The following is a 20,988-nucleotide window of genomic DNA, read 5'->3' on the forward strand; positions in this document are numbered from 1 at the left end:
ACAATTTAAAAGTAAGGTCCTCTCTCAAGGAAAAAAAATCACGGTACTACAAGTCGCTCATCATACATGTCTTGATGTATGGCCCGACATCATGGACGGTTTCGAGAGAAGATGAAATGGCTCTTGGAGTGTTCGAGCGAAAAGTTCTCCGAAAGGATTGTGGTCCTGTCTGTGATGTCGACGGCGACTATTGAAAAAGGTACAAGGACGAGCTGTATGCGCTTTACGCAAATATGAAGATAGTGCAGTGAATAAAAACTCAAATGTTTCGCTTGCTAGGTCATTTATGCAAATGGACGAAGATGCTCCGGCCACGAAAATATTTCAGTCGACTCCGCAGTTTAGGAGGAAAAGCAGGGGGAGACCTCCACTTAGTAGGAAGAGGCAGGTAAAGAAAGAATTGATCTCCCTTTATGCTCCCAACGAAATGGCCGAAATCGCTTAGACGTTGCTTAAGCGCAAACGAATGATAATGATGATAAAGGTTGACACATATTTTTTTTTTTTTTTTTTTGTTTTTTTTTTTTTTTTTTTGTGTTCTAAAAGAAAGAAATCGAGTCTGAAAAAACAAAAGAAACAGGAATCGGATCTTTAAAACTAACTGGTTCCGAGAAAGTACACAGTTCTGAGAAGGCTGCAGCTTTTCGTCTGCAAAGTTTTTCCAATTTTTTTTTTGTTTTTCTTTTTTTATTTCTTTTCGCTATTTATCCCATTGAATCTCATTGTGGACAATAAAACAAAATTTTGTCGGACGAATGTGGCTATTCGTTCCTTCTGAGAGAGATCCTGATTCCGAAAAATTAAAGAAAAGGTCAAAACAACGACCCCGTTCGAAATATGCAATTAATTATATGCATTTTCGGGAAAGCACCCTGGTCGATAAATAAGCCATGGGTTCCAAAAATTACCCGGGTCATATAAAGTACCCGTCCCTAATAAAATAACAGCTCGGCTAGTCTGAAATGTATCTGGTTGTGAAAAAGTACGAGGATCACAAAAAATGTGATCAAAAACTTTAGGCAATAAAACAAATTTTGTTAGGCAGTGTAATCGAACATCGTTACTTTCTACTTACCAATTGGCTTATGACCATAAGGTCAATTGAAGTTAAAACTATATGAAATGGTCACAACGTCAAAATTCAAATTGTAACATTTTCAACGTTATTGACGTGGTCTTTTTACCGAAACGGCCATAATGCCAAACGGAAATTTTCTAAATGTTCATTAAAATTTATTGCTTTCATATTTTCTGGTACTTCTTTTTTACTTATGCAATAAAAACTACAAACATATTTTGTTATTTCTTACATGCACAGAAAGAAAGTTCAGCACATAAAACTATGGGAATAGTGCCTTTTTACACCGCCTGCTGGCGCAGAAAAAAGGTAGACATCACATTTTACTTCTCTGCCATCAACGGTTGAACGTTTGTTAGTAGACTTCGATTGAAAAAAAAAATTTTGCATAAAGGATGTTTCAACAGCATGCTACTTTAAACAGTTCTTACTTTCATTTATCTTGCAAAAGTAGAAAATAATTTTTATTTAAGTACTTGTATTTAATTGCAATCACATAAACACATTCAACCAAACTATATTACAAAGAAAAAAATACTTATTGCATAATTTTTCCAAATTGAATCACCCTATATTTTGCTAAATTAACAGTTATGGTAGTCGTATTTAGCGCATCTGCAACCAAACAAAATTGGCAATTGCCATATTCAACTTGACGCCCACCAAATATCATTTACTTGCACAACGCCCACCAGTGCTGCTTAACTACATTTAAATCTCACCTATAGAAAGAAGCCCACATACGACATACAAACAAATATATACGTAGGTGTATTTAGTCTCATTTCATTTATTGCGCTTTTGAACTGTTGCCCTCAAGCAGTTTGTCTACTCGCGCCTGGCTGAATATATTTCGTATCTACTTTATTTATATTTACTTTCATTCAAGCTGTTTGGAAGTTGACTGAGTACAACAGAAGACCGACACCCGTCTATGGCAAAGTTAATTGACGCATCTCTAACGATAAATGAGAGTTGTAATTTTTTTTTTATAATTTACTTTTTTGTATTTTTTTACAAATATATATTTTCTATTATTGAAATTAGAGAAAAATTGTAAAGTTCACAAACGGCGATGGTTACTAGGACATGTTTCTGAATTTCACTTCTTCATCAGCTAGCTTTTCAGGAGCTGAGCATTAAACTCGAATCTCCAACATTCATACCAGTGCAAAGGCAGATGCCTTTAGCTACTCAGCCATATGAATGTCCCGTTGCTCGCTTTACAATTGGTCTCTAAGAACTGCCTTTTTGTTTCTACTCCTTTTTTTCACTGTTTAGGCACATACACTCTGTATGTACACTGAAAGAAATGGTGCTAGTAAAATCAACAAATCGGTTCTGTTGTTCTTGACTTAACGGAGATTCGGTGAAATTGATGGTTAATTCGACCGAGTTCTTTGTCAAGCGAACAAATTGGTTTAGTCATTTAAACAGATGAGAAATTGTCGCTCGTAAGTTAAAAAAATTCTGTAAAATTGACAGATTCCTAATCAATCTAACTGATTTTTTTGTTAACACAACTGATCTCACTGGTCATTTCAACAGCGATCAACAGTCAATACATGAGCAAATTTCAAAGAGAATTTTACGCTCACTGCGCTCTCTACTTTGTACTTATGTATGCTGTGTACTATATGTATGCACATATTTACGTATGTATATGGCGGCCGCCGTGGTGTGATGTTAGCGTGCTCCGCCTACCACACCGAAGACCCTGGGTTCACATCCCGACCAAAGCAACATAAAAATTTTAGAAATAAAGTTTTTCAATTAGAAGAAAAATTTCCTAGTAACCGTCGCCCCTCGGCACTGTTCGGCAAGCACTCCGGGTGTATTTCTGCCATGAAAAGATCTCAGTGAAAACTGATCTGCCTTGCAAATGCCGTAACATAGGTACTTTCGTACAAAGCTGTCGCAACAACTTTTTTTTGTTCATTTGACTACTAAAACGGTCAACGATTTGTGCGCAGTTGATTCAGCATCTTGTTGCGATGGGTAAAAATTGACAGAAATTTCGTTTGAATTGACCCGTATTTCGGTTGATTTTACCAGTCTTTTTCTTTCAGTGTAGTTTATTCCTAATAGTGCGGATATGATTTTAGGCGCGCTTATGAAAGCTTAGTAACATTTGTTTGGATTTTACAGTATTTGTTTTTAATACCTCCGCTGTGCCTAAATAGTGAATAAAAGGAATAGAAACAAAAAGGTCATTCTTAGAGACCAATTGTAAAGCGAGCAACGGGACATTCATATGGCTGAGTAGCTAAAGGCATCTGCCTTTGCACTGGTATGAATGTTGGAGATTCGAGTTCAATGCTCAGGTCCCGAAAAGCTAGCTGATGAAGAAGTGAAATTCAGAAACTTGTCCTAGTAACCGTCGCCGTTTGTAAACTTTACAATTTATCTCTAATATCAATAACTGTTTAAGCGACTTAAACTATGAACATTTTTCGTTCGTTTGTTTCAGTAGCCATTGAGTGTGCTTGTAATTCTCAACTGGTTAGTGAAATATTCTAAAGACATAGTTTGAGTTTTTTAATTAAAATCGAGGTTCTTCGGATGGTGTGCTAATACATCAGAGCCCAGTGCTCGCCTCCATATCACACTTTGAAGGGTTCTTCAAATAGAGGATGAGGTGGCTCAGTAGAGCGAAGCCTCAGAGCCCCCCAGTGCTCGCCCCCAAATTAAATAAATAAAGGTGTACTGATGCTATGCATCCTCCCATGACTTAAATACACCAATAACACTAAAACTACCCAACTCAATAAATGGATTACATTAAATCAAAAACCCCATAAACTCAATACAGTCCATTAATAATAATAATTTATAAATTTAAAAAAAGGAATGCTTGGTGGGAGTTGAACCCGCAACCCCGGGCGTTTGGTCGGGTACGTCAGCCACTGTGCCACGACTCATACGCTTACAAGCACATAAAATTACTCATTTATAACTCTTATTAAACTGCTCGCCCTCAATTGCCCAAAGCTTAGACAATAACAAAAACCATTGTATAAAGCAATATGAGCAAAGCTCGTTCATTAAATACATATTTTCTATTATTACTTTATATTACTCATCCGCTATAAATACGATATTTATTATTAGCTACCAAATAGTCGAAACAAATGCACTTTCTATTATTCATGCCCGAATTTCTTATTGAATTCGATATTGCCGTTAAAGCGTTAAAATGTTGCGGCGCTGTATTGATTAACTTTTTGGCTTTGTTTTCATAAGTTTTTCATTAGTTTCTTACCTTTTTGCTTGCCATTCACTCACTCATTTGATTATGTTGTGAATTACGTTGGCGGCAATTTTGCTTCGCACCCAAATTCATTTCCGCACGAGGGCCCTTATTTCAAGCTCAAGAACATTTTAATTGTACATATTAATGTACAGTGTATGTACAGTGAATCCGTATCCAAATGGAACTTTTTAGAAATTGGTATGAAATCAGGTTTATTGTTTCTAAAATTACTTACTATAACAAATTTTGCTCTAATTGAATCTATATTCGGTAAAATCTCTGTTCGAATTATTGAAAATAATAAAACTAAATTTTAAAATGAAAATTTGGCATAAATATAATTTAAAAGATATATATCATACATATTGAAATAAAAAACTGACAAATATAAGAGAAAAACTAAGGTATAAAAAAATAAGAAATATAAAAATAATAAACAAACAAAACTAATAAAAACGACATAAACAAAAAAATAAAAAATAAAAACAAAAAAATTGAAAAAGAAATATTAAAATAAAATAGAATGTTATGTTTAAAAAATAAGTAAAAGTTTAATTGAAGAACAATTTATTCAGGAACTAATTAAGACAATTCAAATTCTAAAGAAATATTGAAGAGTTTTCAAAAATCTAAAATGTCCAAAGCCTAAATATAAAATTGACAAATGTAAAAGAAAAACAAAAATAAAGTAATAAAAAATAAAACAAAAGTGTACTTGTAAAAAATAAAAATAAAAACCAAATAAACAAAAAAATAAAACCAAAAAATTTAAAAAGAAATATTAAAAATTAGAAATACATACAACAGAAAAAACCGTTTTAAATAAAATAAAATGTTACGTTCTGAAAAAAAAAATAAGGAAAAAGTTAATTGCAGAACAATTTATTTAGGAACGAACTAAACACAGACAATTGAAATTTTAAAGAAGGATTGAAGAGTATTCAAAACTCTAAAGTGTCCAAAGCTTGAATAAAATGTTTTTGTTTTTTATCTTAATATATAAAAAACACGTTTCACAACATTTTTGGCCGCGATGGACTCCTAAACTACTGAACCGATTTTGAATTTGTTTTGCACCCCGTGTGTAATTTGATCTAACTTGAGAGATAGGGTAGGTTATATATCAGTTTATAGTCGCAATATTATTTTATTGCAAATTTTTTTATTTGTTTATACGTAATAATAAAATGTTACGTATACGCAGTGGCACTCATATTTTCAGGTGGTGCGGATATACTTCCGTGTAATTGCTTGGTGTTTAATTAAAGAACCTGCTTATCAATAAAAAATATTATAGCGAATGATATCAAGTATAGCACATCACCAGGCCCGCCGAGAGGGTGGGGGGTTTCTGAGGGGGGCCCGCGATTTGGAGGTACTATGACATTTTTCTTAATTCAGGAGAGTCTTTAGTTGTGTCGGTAATTTTCATACCCCTGGGTGACTAGGGTCTCGAGATATAGGCCAAAACGTGGGCCAGTGAATGCCTAGACAGTGTTTATACAATATGGATATCAAATGAAAGCTGTTGATGAGTGCTTTAGTACAGAGTAATATATTATCCAGAGACGGACTGGGACTGGGATTAGGACTAGAACTGGGACTGAGACTCGGAGTAGGGCTGGGACTGAGACTCGGATTAGGGCTGGGACTGAGACTCGGAGTGGGACTGGGACTGGGACTGGAATAAAATACATACACCCTCTGGGACAGGCAATAAAGGATGCAGAAGAATGAGAAGAAATTGAGAGAAGAGAAAAGAGAGAAGGAGATTGAGAAAGAGATAGAATGAGACGAAGATGGAGATAAATGAAGCGAAAAAGGCGGAGGGAGGAGTGAATAAAAGGATTAGGAAAAAGTGAAGAGGGCGGAGGGCAGAGTCAGACAGAAAAAGTTTATTAAAATGTATGCAGATAGGCCAAATTTAGGGCAGGACAACGTCTGCCGGGTCTTCTAGATCCTATATATTAAGTCGCTTTCATGTTTGTCCCCTCATTTCCATACGAATTTTTGACCCACGGAAAAGTCTTTTTCGATAACTTCCCGTTGAGCTAGACACTTGATACTTAGATAGATCTGGGAGACATTGCAATGCAAGCGAAAAAAATCGGCTAGGTGGCGCACAGATCGATATATACAGAAAATTAAGTTTAAAATGGAAATTTTGCGATCGACTTTTAACTAACTTCTCGGTGATCCAGAGACTTGAAACTTAACACATAGTTTGCGAGTCGATGGCACTACAATTCGTGGAAAACAAAATGCCGCCAGGTGGCAGACGAATCGAGATAAACGAAAATCCCTGAAAAAACGCAATCAATTTTTAAGTAACTTCCCGGTGAGCTAGAGACTTGAAACTTGGGCCGTGAGTAAGAACCCGGTGACAATGCAATATTTGAACAAAAAAATTCGCTAGGTGGCGCATGGATCGAGATATTAAGAAAATTAATTTTGATTTGGGAATCTTTCAATTCATTTTTAACTCACTTCCCGGTGACCTAGAGACTAGAAACTTGGCACACAGTTCGAGACAATACAATACGATCTGTGACAATACAATACGATTGTGACAATACAATCTACAGAAAACAAAATTCCGCTAGGTGGCGCTTTAAGTGAGATAACTACAAATCCTTTAAAAAAGAGGGGAATCTTGCAATCGAGTTTTGAGTAACTTCCCCGTGAGCTGGAGATATATTTACAATATTTTATCAAAAAAATTCCGCTAGGTGGAGCATGGATCGGGATATTAGGAAAATTAATTTTAATTTGGGAATCTTTCAGTCCATTTTTAACTAACTTCCCGGTTACCTAGAGACTTGTAACTTAGCACATAGTTCGAGACCAGGTGACAATATAATTAATAGAAAACAAAGTTCCGCTAGGTGGCGTGCTAATTGAGATAACTACAAATCCTTGAAAAACGGGGGGAATCTTGCGATCGATTTTTGAGTAACTTTCCGGTTACCTAGAGACATGAAACTTGGGCCGGTGACAAAGCAATATCTTATTAAAAAAATTCCACTAGGTGGCTCATGGATCGAGATATTTAGAAAACTAGTTTTAAATTGGGAATCTTGCAATCGATTTTTAACTAACATCCTGGATATCTAGAGACTTGAAAGCTGAAATATAGTTTAAAACTCGATGACAGTGCAATGTTTGATCAAAAAATTTGAGCTACGTAACTCATAAGTCGAACTATTTAGAAGATTACGCCATTCCTTCATGGCTAGCCTCCTGAGTGTTGCAGGCGTTGTAGAATTCCACCTCGTTGAAGGCCCAACTTTCACCACGATTCTTTTAGATTTTCAGGAGTATGCGAATTTCAACACGATTATCAGCTGTGCAAATTCAGTAGCTGACAAACGAGGTGGAATTCTCTTGTTATGATGCACATTCACCAGCAATGAAAATTCACTACATAATCAATGTGTTGAACTTACTTCCTCAACAATTGTGATCATATTCACCAACAACGATTGCTTTGCACTATACGGCTTCGCCAATTATGAGAATAATCGCCAACAAGAATCATTCACCACATTCATCCTCTTTGTCCAACTCACCCGCTCCAATAATATCAAGAACATCGAACAGTTATAATAATTCACCGATTTATATGTAGCACACATACATCTTTCTACAGTCACCTGAGCCGAATATAGATATAGACATAGTACGTCCGAGCAACGCCAAAGAACGGCGTTAGGAATTACTTAAATTACTAATCAAAGTTGCAATTGCCTTTTTTTAGGCAGTACTAAAAAATTGAAAATAAAAAGATGATAAAAAAATGTTAAGGACTACCTTTATATAAATAAAGAAGGCAATTTTTCCTTTAATACAGACATAGTCTTGTTGAATTTTGACTAAAAAACTTTAGCAATAGCTCTTGTAAAAGAATTTGGAATTTAAAATTGTAAAGGTAGAGCGCGTGTTTAAATTTTAAATAATCAATTATTTAATTCCAAGTACATGGTTTACCTTAAATTGAAAGATTTCAGCATAACGTGGCGTTGGTCGAGCGTGTATGTCAACAAATCGGAGTGCGGACTCAAATCCCACTCCTGGGAAAAAAGGCTGGAACTTTGTCCGTCCTAATGTCGTGTTGAATAAAATTTTTCACAAAATATTTGATAAATTAATAAAAAGATGATAAAAAAATTTTAAGGACTACCTTTATATAACGCCCTATATGAGATTTTTCCAAAAATATTTAAAAAAGTACAAAAAAAAAATTAAAATAGCTTTACAAATGTTTTTATACACTAAGCAGTAGTTACTCTCCGCTTAAACCAAAAACAAAAGATTTGTACAGCAAATTTATCGGAAATATTTAGATAACAAACCTAAGTTTCTATTTTCTGCAGTTAATTTTTTAAAGATTGTGTTTTTGCAAGATCAAAAATTATTCAATACTCTTGTTTTAAGTTTTAGGTTAAAATTAAATTTTGTAAAGAAAAAAAGAAATTCTGTTAAAAAAGAATTAACACGGAATAAATTATGTTAAACAAAGTGAAAGTTTAACACGGAATAAAGCAATTGTGTTAAAAAAGTTGAATAAAACGTCGAGATAAATAAACATAAAAAATGTAACATTTTATTTAACGGTTTGTAAACCCTGACTAACTTTGTGTTAAATTTTAAAATAACAAGCCTGCATAATTTCACGACTTCCACATTTGAGTAATCTTTCTAAATATTCTTCCTATTATTCTATATTTGTTTTAACAATAAAGTCTGTAAATTTAAGTAAAAAAATACCAAATTTCTGGGAAATCTTCATTTAGCAAAAAATTTAGATTTCCTGCAGTAGCGTACTCCGCCTACCACACCGAAGATCCTGGGTTCACGCCCCGGGCAAAGCAACATCAAAATTTTAGAAACAAGTTTTTTCAATTCGAAGAAAATTTCTCTAAGCGGGGTCGCCCCTCGGCAGTGTTTGGCAGGCACTCCGAGTGTATTTCTGCCATGAAAAGCTCTCACTGAAAACTCATCTGCCTTGCAGATTTGTAGGAAAAATTAAAAGGAACACGACGCAAATCGGAAGAGAAGCTCGGCCTTAAATCTCTTCGGAGGTTATCGCGCCTTTCATTTATTTTTATATTTATATATTTTTATATTTGAAAACAAAAAAATTAAATAAATGCCATCTAAAAAATATGTATCATAATAATTTCAATAAAAAACAATATTCTAAAAAATTAAATGAAATTAAAAAAATAACAGATTAATATTATCTGACAAACAAATTCAAATAATTCACCGGTGATTCAAGACAGTAAAAAATCAAGCAATAAAAAATCAATGATTAAATCGCAATGTTTTTAGTAGTCTTTATATCAACTGCTGAGTGGAGTATCACCTTATTTCGGCTGCCGTTGTGAAAACGCCGTTTCCCAGAAAACTTTGTTTCAAAAACGCCCTATAGGAGCTTGAATTTAATACATTTTCACAATGGCTAAGGCGCTTACTACAAAAAAAAAAAATTCTGAGATAGGGCGTTTTTCAACCGAATTTTGAGATAAGGCGTTTTGAAACGAACTCAAGTGTAGATATTAAAGATCTTTGATTCGAAATTGTATAGTACTTTATACAAATTTAAAAAAATTGCGTAATTTTTCACGCATTTTTTAAATTTTGAACTGGTTTAATAATATCAACGTCTATCTATATTTAAAAGTTCAACCGTTTTGAAACATAAATTTCTTCAATGTTTTGTTTATATATGTATGAATTATATACCATAATTTAAACCTTTTGCTACCAAGTTTTTTTTTCTTATTATTTATTAATATTTGCTGATAATTTTAATTTTTCACCATTATTTTAGTTTTTCTTTATTTTTAAAATTTTTTTCTTATCATTTTTATTTTTTTCTTAATATATTTCTTATTTTTTTCTTATGTTTATTTGTTTTCTTATTGCTTTTTAATTTTTTTGTATTATTTTTATTTTTTCTTATTTTTGATTGTTTTTCGTATTGTTTTTATATTTTCTTATTATTTCTATTTGATTTCTTATTATTATTTTTATTTTTTTTAATAATTTCATTTTTCCTTAATTTTTATTTTTATTTAAAACAATTTTTTTTTACCTTCTTATTTTGTATATTTTTTCTTATTCACATGTTGTATATTTTCTTATTTTTATCTTTGTACTCAGCTGAGCAGAGCTCACAGAGTATATTAATTTTGTTCGCATAACGGTACCTCGTAACGGCACAAACTAATCGCGATAGATATAGACTTCTTTCTATATATCAAAATGCTCTGGGCGAAAAAAGAAATTGATTTGGCCTCCGCCCATCCACGATAAACACGATAACTAGAGTTAATTTTGAGGTATCTTGATGAAATTTGGTATATAGATTCCTGGGTACTCATATCAGATCGATATTTAAAATGAACGAAATCGGAATATAACCACGCCCACTTTTTCGATATCGAAAATTTTGAAAAACCGAAAAAGTGCGATAATTAATTACCAAAGATGGATAAAGTGATGAAACTTGGTAGGTGGGTTGACCTTATGACGCAGAATAGAAAATTAGTAAAATTTTGGACAATGGGCGTGGCACCACCCACTTTTAAAAGAAGGCAATTTAAAAGTTTTGCAAGCTGTAATTTGGCAGTCGTTGAAGATATCATGATGAAATTTGGCAGGAACATTACTCCTATTACTATATGTGTGCTAAATAAAAATTAGCAAAATCGTATGACGAACACGCCCACTTTTTAAAAAAAAAATTTTACAAAAAATGTAATATCTTTACAGTATATAAGTAAATTATGTCAAAATTCAACTCCAGTAATGATATGGTTCAACAAAATACAAAAATAAAAGAAAATTTCAAAATGGGCGTGGCTCCGCCCTTTTCATTTAATTTGTCTAGAATACATTTAATGCCATATGTCGAACAAAAATTTACCAATCCTTTTTAAATTTGGTAGTGGCATAGATTTTATGACGATAACTGTATTCTGTGAAAAAGGGCGAAATCGGTTGAAGGCACGCCCAGTTTTTATACACAGTCGACCGTCTGTCCTTCCGCTCGGCCGTTAACACGATAACTTGACCAAAAATCGATATATCTTTGCTAAACTTAGCTCACGTACTTATATGAACTCACTTTATCTTGGTATAGAAAATGGCCGAAATCCGACTATGACCACGCCCACTTTTTCGATATCGAAAATTACGAAAAATTAAAAAAATTCCATAATTCTATACCAAATATGAAAAAAGGGATGAAACATGGTAATTGGATTGGTTTATTGACGCAAAATATAACTTTAGAAGAATCTTTGTAAAATGGGTGTGACACCTACCATATTAAGTAGAAGAAAATAAAAAAGTTTTGCAGGGCGAAATCAAAAGTCCTTGGAATCTTGGCAGGAATACTGTTCGTGTTATTACATATATAAATAAATTAGCGGTACCCGACCCGACAGATGATGTTCTGGGTCACCCTGGTCGATATCTCGAAAACGCCTTCACATATACAACTAAGGCCCACTTCCGTTTAAAATACTCATTAACACCTTTCATTTGATACCCATATCGTACACACACAGTCTAGATTCACCCCTGGTCTACCTTTATGGTGATATCTCGAAAAGGCGTCCACCTATAGCACTATGGCCCACTCGCTTTTAAAATACTCTTTAATACCTTCCATTTGATACCCATGTCATACAAACACATTCCAGGGTTACCCAACAAGGTTCATTTTCCTACATGGTGATTTTCCCTTATTTTGTCTCCAAAGCTCTCAGCTGAATATGTTATGTTCGGTTATACCCGAACTTAGCCTTCCTTACTTGTTTTTCTTATTATTTTTATTATTTCCTTATAATTTAAAATGTTCACCATTATTTTAGATTTCGTTTATTTTTAAAATTTTTTATTATCATTTTTATTTTTTTCTTAATATTTTTCTTATTTTTTTCTATTTGTTTTATTTTTTTTTTTCTTATGTTAATTGTTTTCTTATTACTTTTAATTTTTTGTATTATCTTTATTTTTATTGTTTTTCGTATTGTTTTTATATTTTCTTATTATTTTTATTTTTTCTTATAATTTAATTATTCCTTAATTTTTATTTTTATTTTAAAAACTTTTGTTTTTACTTTCTTATTTTGTATATTTTTTTTTATACACATGTTGTGTATTTATTTTATTTTTTTTATAACTTTTATATTTGCTTGTTACTTTACTTTAATTTTTTCAATGTATTAAAATTTTTTTTGTAACAGTTTTGTCTGCAAGAAATGCACCAGCTTGCTCTAAGCATTTAAATAATCAAACAAAAAAATTAAAATTTTTTCCAGCAAAATTTTTAGTAACCGCTAATTCATTAAATGCTTAATTCTAAAAATTCGTAATATGCCTTCAACCAGTTCTTATCCACAATCAAATCATTGCAAATTCAAAAGTGCTATGTAGCTAATAAATACAGGTTTTAGCGTACATTACATTCAAAAAAATGTATTTAAGCTCAACCAAATACTCACTACATTGAATTTTGTAATCAAATAAATTTCTTCCTTCCCATTCTCGTTTTTTCACGCTCTACAGACGAATAAAAATACTACAGCAGCGTCCACAGCTGCAACCACGGATCGCGTGCCACCTATCGGCAGCTACCAATGGCCAGCCGATCAGACACCTGGCGTTATGGGGCTCAAAAATCATGGCAACACATGTTTTATGAATGCGGTGCTACAATGTCTCAGCCATACTGACATATTGGCCGAATATTTCGTTTTGGATCAGTATAAAGTGAGTAGTAGACAATGTTTTAAATTATAGCATAAGCTGATGCTGATAGATAGATTTATGTTATAATAGTATGCACATATATAATTTTTGTTTATGCAATCACGTTAATGGCCTGCAGAAAAAAAAATCCTAAAACATGAAACAAGTGTTATCTTACTCTTATTTTTATTTTTTTTTTTAACCCAGCAAACATGCGGAGTCAGAAAAGGTTCATTTATCCGAGCCTTTACGCATTTTGTGAGCTCATTTAGGAGTCTGAAATAAATGAATTTACCTTCTTGCGCTGGATGATCGTACGATATGAAGTAAATTTTCTGTATCATTATATGAGCCTGGATGAGCTAAACAAAGCATGTTGGGCACTTTGTGGGTTCCAAAAAGATGTCGGAATCAAAAAATACTCGTATATGGCTATAAGTCTAATTCTTGTATTTCATTTCTTATTTCCAGGCTCACTTCGGACTTTTAAATAATACGCGTTTCGAAAATGAGTTGAGATTTAGCTTTAAGAAAAAAGTATTTTCTCCGTTTTTCGCACTTAGCTTCCAAAATATACGTGTGCTTGTTGGAAGTTCGAAATTTAACATTTCGTAATCGTAGTTTTAAATTATAGTATTTCAAACCTAAAAAAGTAAACATTTGTGCTTGATTCGTTTATTTTTCTTATTCTACTGTTATAATTTCTTCGAACTTCGACTCCAAAACATTGGTAAGATCTTTCAAAGTTCGAAATCTGGCCTTTCGTTATTGTTGTTTCAAATCAAAATGTTTCATAAACAAGAAAAGTGAATATATGGCCGCCATTTTCTCTTATTTTATTGGTATAATTTTTTCGAACTTTGACTTCAAAACATGAGTATGCGCCTTCGAAGTTCGAAAATTCCCATATCCTAGTTCTTGTTTAAATTAGCATATTTCATAAACAGGAAAAGCAAATGTGGGCGTGATTCCCCATTTTTTTTATTTGAATATAATAATTTTAATGGTATAATTTTTTCGAACTACTACTCCAAAAATTTGATATGATCATTCCAAGTTTGAAATCCAACCTTTTGTTATTGCTGTTTCAAATTAAGTGTTTTCATAAACTAGAAAAGTAAATAGACGACCGCCACTTTTTCTTATTGGAATATCTTTTTCGAGCTTCGGCTTCAAAAACATGGGCATGAACTTTCGAAGTTAGACATTTAAACTTTCTTAATTATTGTTTGGCGTGATTCACCATTTTTTCTCATATAAATTATATACTTTTTATACTCAGATGAGCAGAGCTCACAGAGTTTATTAATTTTGTTCGCATAACGGTACCCCGTAACGGTACAAACTAATCGAGATAGATATAGACTTCTATATATCAAAATAGTCTGGGCGAAAAACGAAATTCATTTAGCCATGTCCGTCCGTCCGTCCATCTGTCCGTAAACACTATAACTTGAGTAAATTTTTAGGTTTCTTAATGAAATTTGGTTCCTGGGCACTCATCTCAGATCGCTATTTAAAATGAACGGAATCGGACTATAACCACGCCCACATTTTCGATATCGAAAATTTCGAAAAACCGAAAGAGTGCGATAATTCATTACCAAAGACGGATAAACATAATGAAGCTTGGTAGGTGGGTCGACCTTATGACGCAGAATAGAAAATTAGTAAAATTTTGGACAATGGGCGTGGCACCGCCAACTTTTAAAAGAAGGTAATTTTGGCAGGAACTTTACTCCAATTACTATATGTGTGCCAAATAAAAATTAGCAAAATAGTATGACGAATACGCCCACTTACAAAAAAAATATTTAAAAGTCAAATCTTAACAAAAAATTTAATATCTTTACAGTATATAAGTACATTATGTCAACATTCAACAACGATATGGTGCAACAAAATACAAAAATAAAAGAAAATTTCAAAATTTGTCTATAATACTTTTAATGCCATAAGTCGAACAAAAATTTACCAATACTTACTATGACGATAACTGTTTTCTGTGAAAATGGGCGAAATCGGTCGAAGCTACGCCCAGTTTTTATACACATTCGACCGTCTGTCCTTCCGCTCCGCTGTTAACACGATAACTTGAGCACAAATCGATATATCTTTACTAAACTTTGTTCACATATCTGAACTCACTGTATATTGGTATTAAAAATGGGCGAAATCCGACTATGACCACGCCCACTTTTTCGATATCGAAAATTTCGGAAAATGAAAAAAAATCCATAATTCTATACCAAATACGAAAAAAGGGATGAAACATGGTAATTGGATTCGTTTTTTGACGCATTTCATTTTCATACATAGTGATTTTCCCTTATTTTGTCTCTAAAGCTGTCAGTTGAGTATGTAATGTTCGGTTACACCCGAACTTAGCCTTCCTTACTTGTTTCTTTTCAAGTTTTTATAAGAAAGGTTAGGCGCAATCAGTGACAAATTTTCGAAAAAATATAAGCCATATATTTCTGAATATTTTCCTACCGAACTTTTCGAAAATCTTCCGAAAAATTTCACATATTTCTTAAAATTTTTTAATCAGATAAGCCGGTAACCAGGGTCACGTGAATACCCCATACATATGTCATAACCAATAAATATTTAAATAATTTTCCCAACTATTTTTGTGAACACAACTGTGAATGCCTACAGTCTCTAACCATTTGTTTATGTATTTTCCATTTTAAGGCTGATTTAAAACGACGAAATAAAATCAATTCACGTAAATTTGGTACCAGAGGAGAACTAACCGAGCAATTGGCAAATGTGCTAAAGGCGCTGTGGACATGCAAAAATGAGAGTGATCACAGCACAAGTTTTAAGGTAAGTCAAGTCTAATCGTGATGTGAATATAATCATCTAGTTTTTATGTAGACCTTTATGTGTCAATTGATGTCAATAATTTGCTTTCTCTACTTTCAGGCTGTTGTCGATCGTTACGGCTCACAATTTCGTAGCTCAACACAACACGATGCTCAAGAATTTTTATTTTGGTTGTTGGATAAAGTGCATGAGGACCTCAATACGGCTACGAAACGACGTTATAAAAGTGTAAAGGTGCTTACTACTTTATTTAAGTTTTTAATTTTTGTATTTCATTCCTAAACCGTCAGCCTAGAGTAGAAATCTGTGGGTTAGGGGGTTAGAATATACCCGCGGTAGGTATGCCTGTCGTAAGAGGCGACTAAAATACCAAATAGATTCAAAGGGGTTGTGTAGCGCTACCCTTTCAAAGTGTTGCCAGGGCAAAATAGAGCTTATCTAACCTAATTGTCAACCTCACCTATTCGTGGCGAATCCTGTTTCATTAACAGACGAGGCTCTGGCGACCACGAACTCCTCATGGATCTAAGGGGAGGGAGGGAGGGGTGGCCTAGAAGGTCGCATGTGGTCATAACAAATCGTTCCCGAAATGGTTGGGCTTGGTAACGGAAGGTACCGGATCTGCATCCGGCAAAAGACCATCAACATCGATAAAACTCCCAAGGCCTTCGTGGAGTGTCCTTATCGCTACAACAACAACAGAAATCTGCCATATAAAGTTCCCTTACTTTTTTAATAGCCACGGTATGATGTTAATTTTTTGTCTGGGTTATGTGATATCTCCTGCGCTAGGCTGCACCAAAAGGTCATTTTCGACAAAAATAGTTGTAAGCAGATTTACACTCTAAGCCGGTGAAATAGCTTTTTAGAAAATTAAATTGAAAGATTCTTTTGTTCGAAATTTCGACCATCTTAAATTCCTATTGAAATGCGTGTGAATGCTTCCTAAACATTGACTTGCTGGATATTTGGTTTACATGAAATCTGATATTGGGTCTATCTGAGTCCACATTTGGCATTTCACATTTCCGGAAGCGACTGATTGGATACTTATTATTTCTTACAGATATTAGTCCTACCTACGTCTTCGTGCAGACCGACATCTCCAATATTAATCTGATATATGGAAATAGAAGCGGCCCTGCTTTGAAGACATCATTAGTGCAATTTATTTGATATCCATATATTAGGAACAGATTAAGGGCCTATATTTGTCTAAATTTGTCTAGGTAACTTCAAACCCGGTTAATATATCCAGGTGAAAGGCGCCGTCTACCGCTGAAGTTTGCTTCTCGGGCAAACATTTATTTGCCTTTTAGATGTCGTTCGCAATATGCATAAAGCATATAGGGGACCTACAATCCGTAGGAAAAACTAAAAAGTGGTATGATGCAAGCTCGGCATAAATCTCCTCGGAGCTATGTCGGGGCAAGTTATTATTACTATTATTGAAGATTCGATCAATTTGGGTATACATTCGTGACTATACATCTGAAAAACGTTGAAACATCCAAGTTAGGAACTCTTTAACTAACGCCTTACGCTTGATAGTCATATCTGAGTTAACGTTGCGGTCGATGTCTTTAAAGCTTTTTGAGCTATTGAAATTTCTATTACTTTTTGTCGTTTCATGTTCTCTGCCAGGATACAATTTTCCCATTTGATGCGACATTTCGGCATGCCTTTGATACCTATATGACACAAAACAAATTTCAGAGCGGTCTGGGCTTGATTGTTCAAAAATCGCAATCTCCAAAGCCATAAGAGATATTCTTCCACCGGATCACAAACTTTTGCACTTATAAGTAAGATAATTTGGTCCAGGATCATAAATAAACTCCCTGAAAGTGAACAAAATCGTTTTATGTTGATGAATGACAAACGACCAGCAGGGAACTATTGAGTAGAGCTTACGATTTCTCGAATTTTTTCGAGAAGTGTCTCGCAAGATCTCGTAAGATCTACGTATAAAATACCTCCAATACAGCGATTAAATTGAATGTCTAAAAGCTCGGGAGCTTTACGAGTATTTCAAGATTAGAGATATATTAAATAGAGCTTGGAACTTCTTGTCGAACTCAAACAAGAAAAAACCGTGAGTTCAATATAATACTGCCAATGCAGTAATTAAATTAATATTCGAACCGCGAGGATTGTCAGATAAAATACCGATACTTGCAAGAAATTTCCTCTCGAACAACATCGAAAAATGGTAAACAAGTTAATTCTGGTTTTAATTGCGAATTTTTCCACAATCTGTTTATTTACGTACTTTAATATCAAATATTGTTAATTGATACTCTTCTGCAAACAGTTAAACAATTATACATTTCATAAAGTGCAAGCTTCAATTTCAAATCGAGAAATTATGAGAAGTTCCTACATCTAACCAGCTTTTATTTTGCAACTTACGCAAGTATTCCCTAGACACTGCAGCAAAGCTTTATCTATTGTTTGTGTATTGTAGAATGCATTAAAACGATTCAAATGTTTTAATTTACCTTCAATTCTGCGCGTTCTTTATGTTTACTCATACATATATGCATAGCTTTATGTAGTATTAGGCCGTTTAACAAACAGTTTTAATAACGAAATGTTGAGGTGGTGCTGCTGGTGAGCACGAGACTGACTAGACTAAGAATGCAATTAAAATAACACGCCAGATAGCGCTCGAATCAGAGACGTAAAGCTATAGAGAATCGCCAACGACGGACAGCAATAGAAATTGTCAAACTGGCGGTAGCAAATTCAGCACATTACCTACGTGAAGATTAGCAAAACACAGGGTGTTTTCGTTAAAATTTCACAAAAACGTTATTGAAAATGTTTAAAAATAGTTAAATTGTGGCTATAATATTAAAAAAAAATTTTTTTTGGCCTTGGGATTGAAGAATTTCATGCCACATTTCCCCAATGGTGAATTACCTACCCGCGGTTTACTGTTTGCCACTATTCGTACTGTTTGCAGTTCTCTTTACCTTTACGTCTCTAGATCGGATCGAAATATTTAAAAATCGCTATTATATTCCCGTTTGATCCGATATCGAAAGCATATTTTGATTTAAAAAAGAGATATAAGTGATCAATAAAAACGATTTGTGCTAGATGGAACTTTGCTTATATTCCGAACGTCAGCATAAAAGACACAGAAAAAAGTATAAAACAAATTCAAACAAAAACCAGTAAGGAAGGTTAAGTTTGGGTATAACCGAACATAACATACTCAGCTGAGAGCTTTGGAGACAAAATAAGGGAAAATCACGATGTAGGAAAATGAACCTAGGGTAACCCTGGAATGTGTTTGTATGACATTTTTATCAAATGGAAGGTATTAAAGAGTATTTTAAAAGGGAGTGGCCATAGTTCTATAGGTGGACGCCATTTCGGGATATCGCCATAAATGTGGACCAGGGGTAACTCTAGAATGTGTTTCTACGATATGGGTATCAAATGAAAGGTGGTAATGAGTATTTTAAAAGGGAGTGGCCCTAAGTTGTATATGTGAAGGCGTTTTTGAGATATCGACCAAAGTGTGGACCAGGGTTACCCAGTACATCATCTGTCGGGTACCGCTAATTTATTTGTATATGTAATACCCCGAACAGTATTCCTGCCATGATTCCAAGTGCCTTTGATTTCGCCCTGCAGAAATTTTTAATTTTCTTTTACTTAATATGGTAGGTGTCACACAAATTTTACAAAGTTTTTTCTAAAGTTATATTTCGCGTCAATAAACCAATCCAATTACCATGTTTCATCCCTTTTTTCGTATTTGGTATAGAATTATGGAATATTTTTAATTTTTCGTAATTTTCGAAAAAGTGGGCGTGGTCATAGTCGGATTTCGACCATCTTTTATACCAAGATAAAGTGAGTTCAGATAAGTACGTGAACTAAGTTTAGTAAATATATATCGATTTTTGCTCAAGTTATCGTGTTAACGGCCGAGCGGAAGGATAGACGGTCGACTGTGTATAAAAACTGGGCGTGGCTTCAACCGATTTCGCCCATTTTCACAGAAAATAATTATCGTCATTGAATCTATGCCCCTACCAAATTTCACAAGGATTGTTAAATTTTTGTTCGACTTATGGCATTAAAAGTATTCTAGACAAATTAAATGAAAAAGGGCGGAGCCATGCCCATTTTGCAATTTTCTTTTATTCTTGCATTTTGTTGCACCATATCATTACTGGAGTTGAATGTTGACACAATTTACTTATATACTGTAAAGATATTAAATTTTTGTTAAAATTTGACTTACACTTTTTTTTTTTAAGTGGGCGTGTTCGTCATCCGATTTTGCTAATTTTTATTTAGCACACATATAGTAATAGGAGTAACGTTCCTGCCAAATTTCATCATGATATCTTCAACGACTGCCAAATTACAGCTTACAAAACTTTTAAATTACCTTCTTTTAAAAGTGGACGGTGCCACGGCCATTGTCCAAAATTTTACTAATTTTCTATTTTGGGTCATAAGGTCAACCCACTTACCAAGTTTCATCGCTTTATCCGTCTTTGGTAATGAATTATAGTTATTATATAGTGATTATAGTCCGATTTCGTTCTATGTACCAAATTCCATCAAGATACCTCAAAATTTACTCAATTTATCGTGTTTACGGACAGACGAATGGACCGGCGGACATGGCCAAATGAATTTCTTTTTGCGCCCAGATCATTTTGATATATAGAAGTCTATATTTATCTCGATTAGTTTATGCCGTTACGGGGTACCGTTATGCGAACAGAATTAATATACTCTGTGAGCTCTGCTCAGCTGAGTATAAGAAGATTATAATATGACGCAATAAAACCGGACACATAAAGTTAGTAGTATAACAACAAACATTTTTGACGGCCCTCATAATCTGATCATGAATTTTAAAGTAGTAGAGACGGGGGAAAAGGTTTGGTACTATTTTGCTACGTTGATAACACTGGATCACAAATTCAAATTTTTTTTCTGCACCAGAGACGCCATTATGAAATTCCTATGTAAAATCACCCCCTGATTTCGAAAATCAAGGTTATTATAAGCTTTTATTTACTTT

General features: G+C 33.7%; 1 protein-coding gene across 1 annotated transcript in view; it reads left to right on the forward strand.

Moving 5' to 3' along the window:
• Positions 1 to 20,988, forward strand: part of Usp15-31 (Ubiquitin specific protease 15/31) — a 134,921-nt gene that overhangs the window by 88,454 nt on the left and 25,479 nt on the right. The window contains exons 2-4 of the mRNA XM_067775287.1: positions 12,915 to 13,118; positions 15,795 to 15,929; positions 16,029 to 16,163. Of these exons, the coding sequence (XP_067631388.1) occupies positions 12,915 to 13,118; positions 15,795 to 15,929; positions 16,029 to 16,163 (474 nt within the window). The remainder of the gene's footprint in view (positions 1 to 12,914; positions 13,119 to 15,794; positions 15,930 to 16,028; positions 16,164 to 20,988) is intronic.

Source organism: Eurosta solidaginis, chromosome 3 (assembly GCF_040869045.1).
Source record: "Eurosta solidaginis isolate ZX-2024a chromosome 3, ASM4086904v1, whole genome shotgun sequence".
NCBI classification, from domain to species: domain Eukaryota; kingdom Metazoa; phylum Arthropoda; class Insecta; order Diptera; family Tephritidae; genus Eurosta; species Eurosta solidaginis.